This window comes from Brachionichthys hirsutus, chromosome 22, assembly GCF_040956055.1.
Source record: "Brachionichthys hirsutus isolate HB-005 chromosome 22, CSIRO-AGI_Bhir_v1, whole genome shotgun sequence".
Taxonomy (NCBI): Eukaryota; Metazoa; Chordata; class Actinopteri; order Lophiiformes; family Brachionichthyidae; genus Brachionichthys; species Brachionichthys hirsutus.
Genome location: NC_090918.1, coordinates 6,662,028 through 6,678,115, shown reverse-complemented (window position 1 = coordinate 6,678,115; position 16,088 = coordinate 6,662,028). Strand labels below are relative to the sequence as shown.

At 51.2% G+C, this 16,088-nt stretch overlaps 1 protein-coding gene across 1 annotated transcript; it reads right to left on the bottom strand.

Moving 5' to 3' along the window:
- Positions 1–736: 736 nt before the first annotated feature.
- Positions 737–15,724, bottom strand: LOC137910771 (tyrosine-protein phosphatase non-receptor type 12-like). Its single transcript, XM_068755173.1, has 18 exons — positions 15,413–15,724; positions 10,654–10,762; positions 9,989–10,065; positions 9,824–9,919; positions 9,398–9,436; positions 9,193–9,264; positions 8,999–9,058; positions 8,745–8,887; positions 8,224–8,290; positions 8,042–8,119; positions 7,786–7,884; positions 6,582–6,667; positions 3,798–3,972; positions 2,796–3,699; positions 1,872–1,946; positions 1,350–1,403; positions 1,106–1,193; positions 737–943 (listed from the first exon to the last, which is right to left on the bottom strand). The coding sequence occupies exons 1-18, from the start codon at positions 15,512–15,514 to the stop codon at positions 934–936; spliced, it is 2,334 nt and encodes a 777-aa protein (XP_068611274.1). The 5' UTR covers positions 15,515–15,724; the 3' UTR covers positions 737–933.
- Positions 15,725–16,088: the final 364 nt, after the last annotated feature.

The window sequence follows — 16,088 nt, the reverse complement described above, 5'->3', positions numbered from 1 at the left end:
CTGTGATTGGCTCCCAGAGGCAGACTAAGGCAGTGAGAGGCCAGAGTCAGATTTACTTGCAGCGAACAGTCCAGTGTTCCGGGTTCTACGCAGAACCCTCGTAACGTAGCACCAGCAAACAGAAAGAGAGAGAGAGAGCGAGAGAGGACCCCGGCAACCTGTACATACCCGACAGAAAAGGTTGCATCATGGGTAACAGATTATCTTGCTTTGAAGATTGTTGGGGAATCAGACACTTTCTGGTTCATTCAAACCTCAGGAATCACCGTCCCACAATGCATCGCTTCGCAAATTAATGATACTTCCTGATTACAATTTAAAAGTAAAATCTTTAAATTAAATTTAACATTATTATTGAACAATTCCTCTGTTCGGCCTCAGAATGGACAAACATCCACGATGCGTCTCCAACGGAGAGAATACCGATCGGAGTCGGCTCCCAAGTCGCCGAGAAAGAGGGAAAAACGAGAACGGACCTTTAAGCGTCAACGGGAAATCAACCAGACCGATCCCAAGCGAGCATCGAGAGAAGATCTAGAGAAGATCTAGAGAAGATCTAGAGAAGATCTGGAGAAGATCTGGAGAAGATCTAGAGAAGATCTGGAGAAGATCTGCAAGCCGAGCAGGAAAACATGGGCCTTGTACTAAAATGGACAAGCCACTCTGGCAGCGAGTGTTCTTCTGCTTCGCACAGTAGCACTTTGAAGGAAGGAGGAGGAGGAAGAGGAGGAGGAAGAGGGGGAAGAGGAGGACTTCAGTCTGGAGGCGTTTCTACGTAGCTACGTAGCTTCTTGATTTTCGGACCGGCTAGGTGAGATCGAAGGACTTCCATCTCCTGACAATACTGTTGGTGGATGAGCAGACGGATCGGATCGTTCCATCATGTCCACTCAAGGGGGGGGTTCCCGAGGGCCTTTGGGGTTAATGCAACGGTTACCGGATCCTGACAGAGGCAAAAACACACAAAAAAAACAGTCAGCTGTTTGAATGGCTTTGCTTGAATATAACATTTAACATTATAAAATAAAACTTTAGAGCAGGAGAGTCAAAGCCAGAAAGTTCTCCCCCCCCCCCCCCTGCTTTAGAGGGACGACAGAGGACTTACCCACCCAGGTCTGCCTTGCCGTCTGCTACTGTGGCGCCAACAGATTCAGGATCAGCTGAAGACGTCCTCTTAGCACACGCCGACGCATCTGCACAAGGCGGGAGCATCGCGTGAACATCGGCGCCGTCGCCCGTATGATTTAGAGATGTCATTGCGCCCCCTGATGGAGGGAGATCGTTTCTAAAAAAGAAACTATTAACTTGTAATTGTTTAAAATGGAAGGCGAAGGCGTGAGCGTTCCTACCTTTTCGCGACCCGCTCCTGCCGGCCGAGGCGGATGCTTTCATCTCCAGAGGGTCTGATGGAGAGCGAAAAAAACGAGAGCGTGAGTTTAACCGAGATTAGGGTTCGGCTTACCCGCCTGGCGGCTTCCGGGTGTTGCTGGAGTCGATCCCAACTATCTATCCCGGACTCTCTCCCTCCAGAGAGCTCTAAACCGCTGCCACCGGCTCCCCCTAGTGTCGGAAAGCTGCTCCTGCGCTCTTGCCTTTTCACGCACTGCGAGGCAGCGGATCAAACGGGAACAGGAACTCGTCTTCCTGCTATTCCCAGCCGTCAGAGGCTGCACCAAACAGCCGCCGACGATGGCTTCGATCTTATTCGTCCGCTCCGCTTCCTGACCCGCCCTTTCTACAAACACGGGAACGCCAGGAGCGAGCGGTCAGGCGGCGGACCCGAGTGAATCCACGGCAGCCGGGAAAAACACACACACACGCACACACACACACACACGCACCGGTGGAATCTCGACCCAATGCAAACGCACCTGTGGCCAGAAGGAAGGATTCAGGTGTTCTCACGGGGAGGCGGGGAGGGGGGTCGTCGCCGTCCCCCCGGCAGTCTGGGTTAAAAAGGTCAGAGAAGCAACGTTAATAACTGGCCCAGAAGAAGAGACGCGAGATTCGGTCGGTACGCCAACGCTGAAGCACGCGGGGGAAAGCTCCGGCGACCTTGTGACGATGACCTCGGTCTGCCTAATAAAAGATAAACCGGCACTTCTAGACCTCTCCTTTCCATTCCTTCCTTCCTTCCTAGTTCAACCCTGCCGTGGAAAGTATTTTTGAACCAACGTAAAATGTGGATTATAAATATCATGTTTTAATGCTTCACTCACAACACAAGCAGGAAAACGAGCAGCCGCTGACGATCCAACAGCAGCGCCGCCGAAGCCCCAACAAACGGCACGCCAGAAAGCCAGGCAGAAAACGTCAAGACCGCGAGGGTCGATATTTCGGTTCAAACATTTGGAACGCTTCAGAAGTGCACGATGACTGGGAACGGGCGGCTGCCTTCCCTACGGCCCCTGAAGCCGACGGGACGGGAATGCTGCCGTAAGATCGGCTTCAAACGTTCCAGCGTCAGTTCAGACGCTTCACGACGGACGGATTCGCATCGTGCGTCCCGAGAGGCCGATCCAAACGTTTAGAAAACGCAGTTCAAGCCGCTCCAGATCTGAGCCCAAAGTCCCGATTGGAAACCGAAAAGCGGGCGTCCAACCAGCGAGGTCGTACTGATGCTACGTGCGGTACGCAGCTCCGTTCGACCCGACGGGCACGCACACGCACGGCCGGTGTGTGTGTGTGTGTGCGCGCGTCAGCACCATGCAGGGTCCAGGAGCCTGGTTTTAATCGCCTCTGCCAGGAAAGCAGCCGGCTGAGTTCGGAGAATGAATTAGAACAGATTAGCATACTCGCTGTGGTCGCCGAGGGCGACGGAGAGCTCCGCCCGGCGATGGACATGGGCGACACCTTCCGGACGGGCTGCTGGTCGCCGTGGTGATGGGCCGCGGTTACCATGGCGGTCGCCGTGGATACATTCGTGCGGTAACCCTCGCTCCCTCCGGACAGCTCCCCGTCCCCCTCTTCCCCCGAGTTGTCCGAGTGCAGGGGGTTGGTGAAACTCAGGGCAGTCCTAACCGGAGTGGAGGAGGAGGAGGAGGATGAGGAGGAGGGGGAGGAGGAGAGGTGGGAGGAGAAGGAGGAGGATGGGGCAACGTGGTCCGAGGAGGAAGAAGAGGAGGCGGTATTCAGGAAGTGTTTTTCCGGGCTGTTGCATGCCTGAGCCCAAGATGGCTGGCCTGGCTCCTCCCCCTTCTCGCTCTTCACAGGGAGGTGGTTCGGTCTGGCGGGGGCACCGCCGTCTGCGTCCGCCCCCCCACACCCGCCTGTCGCTCCTCCTCCCTCTGTGCCCGAGTCCTCCGACAGCGAGGAGCTCGACGTCAGCAGGGATTGGCCAGCACGGGCTTTGAAGGCGTGGCTCCGCTGAAGCATCCCGGCGCTGTTAGCCGAACCGCCCGCCACTCCGCCCGCGGAGGAGGAGGTGTCAAAACTACGAGGTCCTTCCTGTAAGGGCACCTTTTTAATCTCGATGCTCAGCTTCCGTTCGATCCGAGGAGCGGCGGGGGGCGAGGGGGGGGTGCGGCCGTGGCCCGGCTCCGACCTGGTGGTCGTTGACGACGCTTTGCCGTTATAGTTGTCGTTGAGATCCCGACTCGAGGCGCGAGTCTGACGTTTGGGACTCGCCGGATCTGGATTTTTCTGCTCTTTGCTTTGGGCGGGCTCTGATTGGTTCTGCTCCGCGTCCACCTCTTTGTTCTAAAAGAAAAGATGACATCACTCAGAAAATGACAGACAGAATAACGTTTCCCATTAGAACGTGTAAAAACGCAGGAAGTGCAGAGAAGCGTCTCCACCTGCGCGCTCGCCAGGACGTGTATGACGGGTTTGGGGTGATAGCGGTCGTTGTCCTGCCGCACGTTGGTGACGGTGGGGAAGGCCGAAGGGGGGGACGGGGTCAGGATGGGGGGCACCGGGTGGGGCTCCGGGGGCTGGAGTATCTCCTCCTTCACATCGCCTTCAGGCTGGGAGCTAAAGACGGAGAGAGAGACCGAGCCGAGCTCGGAAATAGTCAAACAAACAACGACTTTAATAAAAGAAGACAACGAATTCCGTTTGAAGGGTCCCGTCTCGACGAGTTTACTAAAAGAAAAAAGGAATTGTGTGCTCGTTCCCGCCACAAGGTGGCAGAATACAAAAGAAATACTTTTACCAAAAGGTAAGCCTGAGACTCAATGTTCATATTTTAGGATTTGAAGTGTGGAAACTGAAAATAACCACCGAGGATTTCCTCTCTGTGACTGCCCTGAACCTTTGATCACAAACGTGTGCATGAAAGGACTGGATTCATTTGCTTTTGAACTTTACTCTGACTACAGCAACCAGGATGTGATTTAAAAACGTACATTTAAACCTCTGCTTTCGGCTTGTGCGCCGCAGTCGCGTGTTAATCAACATACCTATAGGTGCACTATAGATGCGAGTTCCAAACAGGATACTGTGGGGGGGGGGGGGGTTCTGCCGAAGCCACACGGCAACGGAAAGTTTCAGATAAAAAGGGTATTTTTTCCACCCCTCTGCAGAATATATATACGTTTACATCTGAATGGAAACACTGCACATATGCCCGCCGTGGAAGGATGTGGCGCCGCGGTCGATCCGGAACACGACACGGGACCCGCGGGTGACTCCGTGCACGCGTGCGTTTGGACACAGAGACGTGGACTTTCTTCACTTGGATGCAGTTTTTCATCGTGCAGCCGCCGCCGGCTGACAGATAATCAATCGCCTCTTGTGCGACTCTCGTTATTATTTCTGGCCTCCGGTTTGTGGTGAGGCGCCTTAAATTACAGCATAAATTACACTCTCCTCTGTAAAAAAAAATCTTCATTATCCGAGCGAGAGCGTAAGGAATACTCTTCAATAATAAACACGGATGAGTATTCCCGCCGGGGCCGACTGTTTTCCAGCCGGGGATATGAATCATTCAGACTCAGACTTTATTCAGCGTCTCCCTCTGCAAGATGAGATAAGATGAAATGTAAACGATCCCCAAGGCGGAGAGCGGCGCCGTTACCAGAGCTAATGCTGATAAATCAGAGCAAAAACAAATAAACAGGAGCACTGATAATGAGGTTATATTCCTAAAAACTAGGGGGTCCGCGGAAAAACAAAAGCGTTTATTAGAATATTAGGATTTAGATGAGGCTAATCTGTGAACGGGAGAAGCCGCGCCAAGTTTCTACTGATCATAAGTGGAGGCTGATCAGAGAAAGACATGATTATAAATCACAGTTATGGATATAATGTCTTTATAGAAGATGTTTTATCATTTGAAAACTAGTATACAGACCGTTGTACATTTATATCCGTCTCCAACTGTATTATAATGTCCTTAAACAGTTTTATTACCAAGTTTTGATACTGCTTAGAATCACTAAACATGGCGGCTAGAATTATGTCCCATAATTTCTGCAGCTGCACCGAAGAATTATTCACACAAAAAAAAGTCTAAATATCTACATACAAGTTTAAATTCTTCTATTTTTACTGGAACCAAACCAGAACCTGCCTCCGGCGGGCCGACGACACGGTTAAAGCTAACCGTAGCTACGTAAACACACACACACACACACACACACTGCTCGTTCACAGTGGAGGGGTGCCACAGGGCGATAAAGAGAGAGAGACGCTTCCTGGTTTCATGCTCCACTGAGGGTGGATTTATACAGACAACCATGAAGTGCACGCGCACGGCTTAAATATTTGCGTAAGGCTAACAAGCGCTAGCAAGTAGCGACAGAAGACGAGTCGCGGCTGAAATGAGGAAGACCTTCGGTGGTTCTGCAGGAGCAGGATCTCCTCCTCTGATTATAATATCTCACATCTCCCTGAATAACCTGAAATAAATAAGAGCAGGTCGAGGTTTTCCTTAAAGGCTAATTAAATCGTTTTCTATTGAAAGCATTGGTTGAGTAGGAAAACAACGGCCGTCGTTTCCACAGAGGGATCAAGTCAACACTGAACGTCGAGCATTTGAGATGCTGAGTGGAGGATATGAGTCTTCGGGGTGTGGCTGGGAACGCGCCGTGACTCAGCCGCTACAACCTCGATGCCAGCCTGGCTGGGATTTCAGCGTTTCTTTCACACACACACACACACACACACACGGGGAAAACTCCCCACGCACGTCCACACACACCCCTGAAGTTACCCGGAGGGTGGAATGCGATGACAAAAATAGCTGCGACCGTGGCGACAGCGCGCTCGGGGCCCGAAACCAGGCCTCGGGATATTTTCATTAGGAAACAGAGGAAAGACACAAAACGGAACGACTCGCACCAAAAAGATTTAAAAGAGGGCCCACGTCTCTGATAGGCTGGGTCCACCTCCAGGGGTATCCTGGCAGCGAATGGAGTTGGACTTAATGGTTTTATTTTGGAAGAGGAAGCAGATCCACGTGCAGCTCCATCCCAAAATGAAACCCCGAAAGGCGTCCACCTCGACGTGGAAGACGGACGCGGTCGTTTGCAATTCTTATTATTTACAAATCGAATCGCACGGAAACAGAGAAAGATGATTTAAGAAAAAAGAAGCTGTTGGGGAAAACAAGAGGGGGGGGGGGGGTGGGGGGGTATTACCTGCGAATGCGGGGAGGTTTTGGTGGAGGCGTGTCCCACCGCTCGTCTTCTGATTGGTGACCCGCTTTGTCCGGACTACTTTCATCCTGAACGACACGGACACACACACACACACACAAACAGGATAAAGCCGGGTCAGGAAGTCTGGGATCACCACACACACACACACTGCACTGCATTCTTACCAGGAGAGCACCCCTTCACACGGAACGCCGTGCACGACGGACGAAACGTCCTTCCACATTAATCTAGTCGCACTTTAAACTTTTTCGGGAGCGTTTGCGCCCCAGAGCCCTCCCTGGTGAAACGTAAAGCGCCTCCACTCTGCCTCATCTTTCTGCAGCAGAGCTGGAAAGTCGTAACTCGACCGCTCTGCTGCTGCTGCTGCTCCTCTTCTTCCTCCTCCTCCTCCTCCTCCTCCTCCTCCTCCTCCTCCTCCATTCATTAACTCAATCCGCTCAACTTCGATAACGAGGCCTCGTCGAGGAAACTCAGAGGCGGGTCAAAACTCTGCTGGGAGTACTTACAGTACAGAGTAATGGATTACTTCTCTGTTTGGTGGGAATCCTTCCTACAAACAATGGCTCTGGCATGGGGCGTGTGCGTGTGTGTGTTTGTGCGCGTGTGTGGGCTTATTGTTCGTCCTGCCATTGAGAGCATCTGTGTGGGCGTTTTATTCTCCACCAATGGGTGACTGGACACGACTCAAGGTGTGAGTACGGACTGAGTCAGCACACAGATAACACGCGCTGCGCGTGTGCGTGTGCGTGTGTGCGTGTGTGAGCGTGCGTGTGTTCTTGGGCTTGCTTTACTTTGAAACATAATCGTATTCTTAGAATCATTGAGCAACAAGCTGCCGCCGGCGCCGCCGTCCTGCTCGCCGTGTCACGCCCGTGATTAACGACACAAACGCGACTCGGCATCGCTTTTATTTTCACACCCAGCCGCGGGTTTTCTAGCGTTCCGGAGGCTACCTAGTGTTCTTGCTCGATTTATATTTCTGTGGCGCCGCTCTAGAAGAAGCTATCGGTCCGAGTTAAGAGCAGGACTCCCCCCCCCCCCTCCCCTCCGTCCCGCTGTGACTAATTATTTGTGTTTTTCCGCGTTACTCTGTGACATCCCGCCTCTCTCTGACAACAGACGCCGTGCGTTACGCGCTGTGTGTGTGCGTGTGCGTGTGCGTGTGCGTGTGCGCGCGCCGCACCATGCCGTCGTGGATCCGTGCGTTGGTGGGACTCTCCAGTAGCTGCAGTTGCTTCTCGAAGAGCTGAGCGAGAGCTTTGTGAACCAACTCGTACTGCTCCTGGAGAGAGGGAGGAGAGGAAGCAGAGGAGATCAATATGATCCGAAAGGCGCTCGACTCAACCTGCAGGCCTGCTGTGCATCAGACGTTTCACAAGGCTCCACCTTTGAGTGATAAACACAAGATAAAATCGTGAATAAATAAAAAAAGCACCAACCTTGGTCTGAACAGCGGAGTGCCGTTGCGTCCTCATCTCTTGGATCAAACAAAAAACATTAAAATCTTCTGGTATTTTCTGTAGAAGCAGAAGAATTGACAGAATAAAATCTCTCTTTCGATGGACGTCGAGCGCGTTTTGTGAAAGCGGCGTGTTGGGGAGCGTGCGTCCGGCTCACGCACCCCGGCTTTCAGGAGGTTCCACGTGTAGTCGATGGCACAGATAGCACCCGTCCTCCCACAGCCTGCACTGCACAGAGACAGGAATAGAGATTACACACACAAATACACACCGGGGGGGGGGGGGGGGGTCTCAAAAATATAGACTCCGGATCCGTGTGGGGAGAAAAACGCAGCGGCACCTGTGTGCGTCACGGCAACAGCAACTTCAGCAGACAGGACGGAGACAGGAGGAGTGACACTAATATGGGGGGGGGGGGGGGGGGGTCACATCAATCGCAAAACCAAATGGAGCCGCTTCGCCACACACACATGTGCACAGACGCAGAGACGCGGCTTGCAAATCCTGCTGGGTTAGGAGAACCAGGAAGTGTCCTCGGGCTGCTCATTAGACCCGTTTACACACATGGAGGCAGCGTGTGTGTCTGTGCGTGTGTGCGTGTGCGTGTGCGTGTGTGTCTGCCGTGCAGCAGCAGCAGATGTGAACACACAGTCTAATGAACGTCTCCATTTCCTGTGCCTACCTGCAGTGCACGCATATGGGGACGTCGTCGTGCTCCTGGTACTCCCTCATTAGTCCGATCATATCCAGGATGGAGTCGAACGACGACGGGACGTCGTGATCCGGCCAGTTCATGTAATGGAACTGCGTCAGCCGCCGCGTGTCCTGCAGGGAGACGAAACGGGACTAACGGGTCAACCGGCAGGGGAAGAGGAGGCGGAGCATCTTTAAACATCGACCTCATCAATCAGATCAACGACGCGAAAGAGGACTCACATTCTCGTATTCCGCCACCAACACCCTGATAAAGTAGTCCGTCCTGGCCTGCTCGGATTCCTGGAAGGCAAGAGGGAGATCGTCATCGCAAACCAGATTTAGGCTCCGCCTCTGCTTCCACACTGGACGCGCGCACACACGCACACACACACACACACACACACAGCCGTGTTGTTCGAGATGAGTCTGCTTACACAGGAGATTCTGAAAGGCCCGAACGTCAAGGGCTCCTCTCCGAACTGTGGGAAATACCGCTCGCACTTTTTCTGGAGAGGCAGAAGAGATATTTTGACTTCGATGAGATGCTCGGGCAAGAGAAATACACAAAGTACTTAATAGGAATGAAGGAAAATGTTATTCTACTACACAAACACAAGGGGTTAAATAGTCCAGCCTTACCCTTCCCATCTCAAACTCTCGACAAGCCATGACAATAACCTGCGGAGACACAAACGGGGGCCGGGGGGCGGGGGGGGGTTAGGATCTATATTTACACTCGATACGTTTCTAAACGTATTCATTAGAGGAGAGAGAGGACGGGAAAAGTTCAATCAAGAACGGCGGTTTGGTTTTCACACTCAGCGACGCTGCAGGAGGAATTATTACACCCCGAGCGTTTTAGAACGAGTTAAACGCTCTCTAGCGCCCCCGCGGTCATATCAGCCCATCTGGTTCTAGAACAAGCTCCCCTTTAATTCCTGACATCCATATTAAATGTTTATTTCAATCATTTCACCCCAATTATATATATATATAAAAATAAAAAGTACAGGATGGACCCGGTAGCAGCTTCCATTACTCAGTACTCCTCCACCCTGTACTCACAGCGATATTATACTCCCAGTTCATCCTCCAGAAGTCGACCACGGTGTTGGGCAGCGGGCCCTGAGTGGCGACGTAGGCCTCCGGGCCGTCCATGCCCTGAGGAGAGAGAGAGTTATGTTCCGCAGGGCAACGCTTAAACGTCGGGAGAATTCCATCTGTCTTTACCTTGATGAAGTTAGCATTGACGTAATCTGTGTCCTGATTGGTCGTTTTTAACCCCAATTTCACCCTGGTGTGGTCGACTGAGGGTTAAAAAAAAAAAAAAAGGAAAAACTTACTTACAGCGCTTCATTCACTAAAAGCTTTAACGAATGAATAATGGACGGATGAAGAGAGGAGAAGAGGAGGAGATAAGTATATAAAAATAAAAGTAGCACGGAGGCGGGGTCACGGACGCTTCCTTTGACGCCACGAAACACAACAAAAGCTCCGTGTGGATGTGAGGCAGAAAGCCGTTACGTGATCTATGACCGCATGCAGGATGTGCGTGCGTGTGTGTGTGTGTGTGTGTGTGCGTGTGTGTGTGTGTGTGTGTGTGTGTGTGTGTGTGTGTTCTCAATAGATGTGTGTCACGTTTTGTGTCAACCCCTCTCCGTCTCCAACATTCTCCTCATTCCCATTTTAAGGCACATCAACAGAAGACCCTGGAATTAATAAAAAAAAAAAAAAAAGAGAACTGCCATATTTAAGAATCAAAAATCAACCAATCAGAGCTTTATCCTAAAGTCACTCACAACAACAACAAGAGCTCAGCGGCGAGATGCTAACGGCGTGAGCTGAGCCGGTCCGTGTTCAGCCGGCTGCGATTGAAAGGCCTGCCCGGGACTCACATGGCAGTATATCCTTGTATCGGTTCTTCTTGACGTTCTCCTCCTTCTCTCCTGCGTTGGTGGGGTAGATCTTCTCCGTCCGGTATTTTGTCGACAGCCGCCGTAACCTCTGGGATAAACAGGAGGAGAGAAATATTAGCATTCACGACGTCTTTAAGCACGAACGCGCCTACGCGCAGGAGGAAAGCAGCGCGGCCGACAGCGGACCTCGAAAGCCGTCCGACCCACGCGAGCGTCACGCATCGGTCGACATTCCTACCGCTATAAATATTCCAACACCTCAGCCGTACAGGAAGTGTGGCCAAACCCGACGCATTCAGCTCACGGGTCTGGTTCGACTTTAAGACGGAGCTCAGCAAGTTGAGATTTCAATTTAAATATTGAGTTTTTATTTTGTTAAAGGTGATAAAACGCTGACTTTACATCAGGGCTTCATCTGCCGACTCTGAGAAAGATCGCGTGGGCGTTTGGGCTGCCGCGTGAAAAGAGGCCCCGCCTCCTCCCGTCTCCGGCGACGACTGCAGGTCTTCCTTGTGTTATCGCAGCAGGGACGTCCTGATTTCCTGAGCTACCTGAGCTACCTGAGCCTCGGCCCTTTTGAAGCGCAACAGAAGAGAAACAACAACAACAGACGGAGAGCAAAAGAGGAGCGTGCAGAGACGCCGTTAGAGCTCCTCCAGCCTCGTGTGAATTACATTTCCAGCCAAGGTCTGCTTCTGTGCTGGGCCAGAGCCCGGGAAGACACGCGCACACACACACACACGCACACGCACACACGCGCACACACAATGAGCATTCAATAGCGATTTGTTATGATTTGTCATTCCCTGCAGAGACAAACACGTTTTAGCATCTTCCCTTTGTGGGCCGCTCCACTTCATTTAAAGGAAACTGGGAATGCACCAGTTCTCCCATTAAAGAGCAGAAGTTGTTGCCTTTCTAACGACTCCTTCTTCTTCTTCTTCTTCTTCCTCCGTTACATAAAACACACACAAACAAACAAAAGCATCTCTGCCGACAAATGAAGCGTTACCCCCGGAGGACAGGAGGCGGATGAGAGAGAGAGAGAGAGGGGCGGGGGGGGGGGGATCTGGGTGGGGAAAAGGAGGAAATAGTGAGGGAGAAAGTGAACTGGTAGGAATGAAGGACAGAAGGGGGGGGGGGGGGGGCAGAGGGACAGTCGAGGCTTTTAAGAGCCTCTTAAAAGCTAAGGTAATGGTTTCCTTTATTCCTGTCATTCATTCACACGCTGCCGTTAAACTCTGTCGCGTCGCCGAGGTCATCATCAAAATAAAAGCTCGCTTTGCGCCAAAGCAACAGACCGCTTTTACTTTGAAGAGGACACAGGAAGTGTTGATTTGCGTCAACGATGCGAGTGGATCAGAACCCCCCCTTCCTGGGTTCCATCCCAACCTGCAGCGACTTGCCACCGACGACATTTCTCCCGTGGGCGTCGGCGGGAGCCGTCCAGGTCGCTGCCAGGTTTTGATGCAAGAAGCGAACGCACGCCGCCGCCGCCGCGGTCACGTCGACATATTTGGCCCCGGAATTCAAACGGTGAACGATTAAAATCACGGCGAGCGTCTCTGAAGCCGCTCCCGGCCCTCCCCTCGCTAACCCTTCACCTCCTGGTTCTGGCTTCCTCTCAATTAGGAACAAAATTGTTGCCCGGTTTCCTGTGAAATGCTCAACGTCCACCTCCAAACGACACACAAAGGGCGTTGAACCGAGGATGTCAGGGCAGAGAGGGAGAGAGAGAGAGAGAGAGAGAGAGAGAGCTTCAACTTGTGAGTGGGTCTAACCTAGTTTCTGTCTCCTGGCTGAATAAGTCAGCATTGCTGTACTTCCTTGGCACACTGAATAATTCACACACACACACACACACACACACACACACACAGGAGGGAGAAATCATCCTTGAATCCAGCTCTGATTGGCAGAAAACAGGCTCTTCCCACAGAAGCAGTGGGAAAGGAGATCGGGAGGTGTGTGTGTGTGTGTGTGTGTGTGTGTGTGTGTGTATTATTTTGGACGAGTCCACGCCGCTACATGAAAGGCACAGAATCACGCGCGTGTCGTGGGATTCACCGTATTTACTGGGGGGGCGTCAATGAGCCCGTTGAGAGTGGCTGCCGACCGCCGTGACGACTTTCAGCAAGAAGTTCCCCCCAAAAAACACACAAATCCCCACTAGCGCACACTACGAGCTGGCACGAGCGCACCGTGGGTTCCTGGTTAGTGTGCGTGTGCGTGTGTGCGTGTGCGCGGATAGCATGGATACACACAATTACACACACACTAGACATCAGGCTTTGTCACATCTCATTTTCTCGCCACCCCTCTGAGCGTTTTATGTCGGCCCAACAGGACACGTGTTGAGAGAAGCGTGTGCGTTTGCACTTTTTCGTTTTTCTTTGATGTTTGGGAGTAATCTGCTTCCAAAGGTGGGGCAGGAACACACACACACACACACACACACACAGAGGCCGATCGCTCATGTCTAAATCCCGTCTAGACGACCCTGCTGAGCGCAGCGTTCCCAAACGCAGGTACAGAAACTATGAACGTGCGTCACTTGTTTCCGGCTCTACGGTTTTATTTCCTGTCTTTACGCCGGGTTCGCCCTACATTCTAATCACTTCCAACGTGAACCACTTAGCGGCTACACTTGCTGAACCCTGAGAATTTTTTTTTTTTTCTTTTTACACCGCCATAAGACACCTGAAGCGTCGCGGACACGGCCCACATCGTCCAAGCATCTGTTCCCACGCGGGCGACGGTCGGTTCCTGCGCCGCATGGGGTTAGCATCCGGCATATGAGCAGAAGTCAAATTGCAATTTGTTCCGACTTTTATATTGCGGCTTCCGCAACGCTGCCATTTAGCAGAAGCTTGCAAGAACAGGAATTACCCAAGAACTACATTTTTGAGGGTGAAATATAGGTCACAATTTCTGACACCTAAATATAGTTTGAACGGAAACATCCATGCATCTAGTATTCCTAGTTGTGTATTTGTACCGCTTCCGTCTTCCTAAACCATTTTCCTAAATGTTTCATCTGGTTTTATATTTTCCTGGATGGATCCATAATGTAGCTCTAGATAAAAATAATAATAAAAAGAAATCTTACGTAAGCAAAACTAATAGCTGGTTTGGAACGCTGCAGAGTGACAGACGCAGATATGATAACCACCCCTGAGAAACAAGTTCGACTGCCATTGTTTTCCGTTTACGCAACAAAACGATCATGACTTTGTGATGCGTCTCCATGCGAGTGGAATTCCTAAGATCGACACACTTATTAATTCTGACAAGCCGCCAAAAAGGTCGCACAAAGCGTTTCAGGTGGGCTTGAACGCGGCGAGGTAGCGACAGAATAACGGAACACGCCATTCGTCACATTCACGACGTTTTGGGTTCTCGCGTTCTTCCAAAGAAGCCGAGCAGAAGTGCCGAACGTAGCATGCAATTGCCGACTCGGCCTCCGAGGGCACTGTAATTATGCCTATGAAGTACATTCTATATATAAACAACAACGGGGGGGCACTTAGAGCGTCATGTCAGGCTGCTCTGGGGACTCGGTGTGCGAACGGGGAGTTGGACTCTGGGAGTTGAACGAGATTCATAGAAGCGACTGAACAGAGCAGCTAGCAACGAGCTAACGCACCGGCTGACATGTTGGGCGAGGTTGACGGGCCACCATTGTGCTCGGTGCGCTGGCCCGCGGCCCACAAGTGTTAAATCAGAACCGGTTTTGCCTAAAGATCCCACCGATGTGTTTGTGGTATGCAATCTGACAAGGCGTTGTGGTCTTAAAACGATATTTAGAAATTTGTTTTAAAAATAAGCACGGCTCCTCCTAATCTCTAAACTTTATACAATACACTTCAACTTGTTGTATTTCTGCCAATGTGTATTACATGATCTATAAATTAACCCAAACAATAGCATTGTCGTTATTATCCGACGTGCGCCCACGATAAAGCTCCGACCTTTAAAACCAGGGCAAACTGTTATGAAATGGGCCCAGAAGAATGCTGCAAGCTCCAGCAGGCAGTTTCCCCGAGAGCAGGGAAGTAGAATGGAGCAAAGGGGGGTGAAGCTCACCTCTGCTGCAGGTTAGCTGCTTTCTGAACTGCAAACTACACTCCTCCCAAGCAGAATGTGAACCAGGCCGGCAAACCAAACCCAAGATCTGCAGCTGCAACTCATTTAAGCGTAAATTAAGACAGATCCGGATCGTTGAGTGGCTTTGTTAATGCATTGCATTGAATGGAACATGCATGCCCCCCCCCCCCCCCCCCCCCCAGTGAGCACAACATTTCCTTCCATCAAAGCAGGTAAAATGAAAAGGAACACATTTGTGACGTCACCCAAGTCGCATTTCAGGAGTGCACATTCCTAATGTGGCTACTTCCGCTGTTTCAACACAATTGTATCCAGCGACGCAGGCTATGCTAAGCTAACAGCGCCTTGGGTTGATTTCATTTAAGACCCGGAAACTCTCTCGCTTTTTCTTTATTTTTATTCAAGCAGCGGAAGCAGGTTGTGTTTCTGCGGGCCCAAGAGACGATGCTAGGCCGCCATGTAAACCCTGGAAATGAGAGGAAAAAGGGGGGAAGCGGACAGTGTGGCCGCCCCTGCCTCACCCCCTGGGGGGGGACCGTGAGACCGGGAGGGGAAAGTCAGCAAGGAGGCTGTGAGAGATATAAAAGGCAAAAAAAAGGGCATAGGCAGGCTCGTGTACATTTTGACCCACCATGAAGTCGCTGCCGAAGTTGTCCTCTCCCCTCTCCTCGTCCCCCTCGCTCTTGGCCTTCACCCCCTGGATAAACTTTCTCAGGATGCCGGCTTGCTCCATCCTTTCAGTCCTTTTCCTTTAAAAAAAAAAAAAAAAAAACTACCTCCGAAAGTAGCAAAGGGAGGTGGATAGTGTAAAAATAAAACGGGAAATAAATAAATAAAAATAAATAAGCTTCACGGATCTTCCCAGAGAGTCATCGTCGGTTCACAACACCTTTTTCTTTTTTTTATCGCCCCATGTTGTTTCTCCTTTTCCTTCTTCTGTTCTGTTTTCACAACGATAACGGTAAATGTTAGCCTCAAGGAAAAGCAGCGGCGACGGGGATTTCTGGGCTAAGTTTGCCACGGTGGCGTAGCATAGCCTGTTAGCATTTGGTTCTGTAAGAAATGAAAATGAAGGACAAAAGATTTAAAATAAAAATAAAATTAAAAAAAAGCTCCGCCTGGTCGGTCTCTCCACCCCTCCCTGTCTACCTCGGTCGCCACATTCACACGCCAGTGCTCGTTCTCCGCTACTGGGGGAACATCCGGACTGTGCGAAACTGTGAAGGAATACGGCCCGCCTCTTCCTCAGTATACATGTCTCTGATTGGACATCTGAGAGAACAATTGAGAATTTGATTGGCTAATGT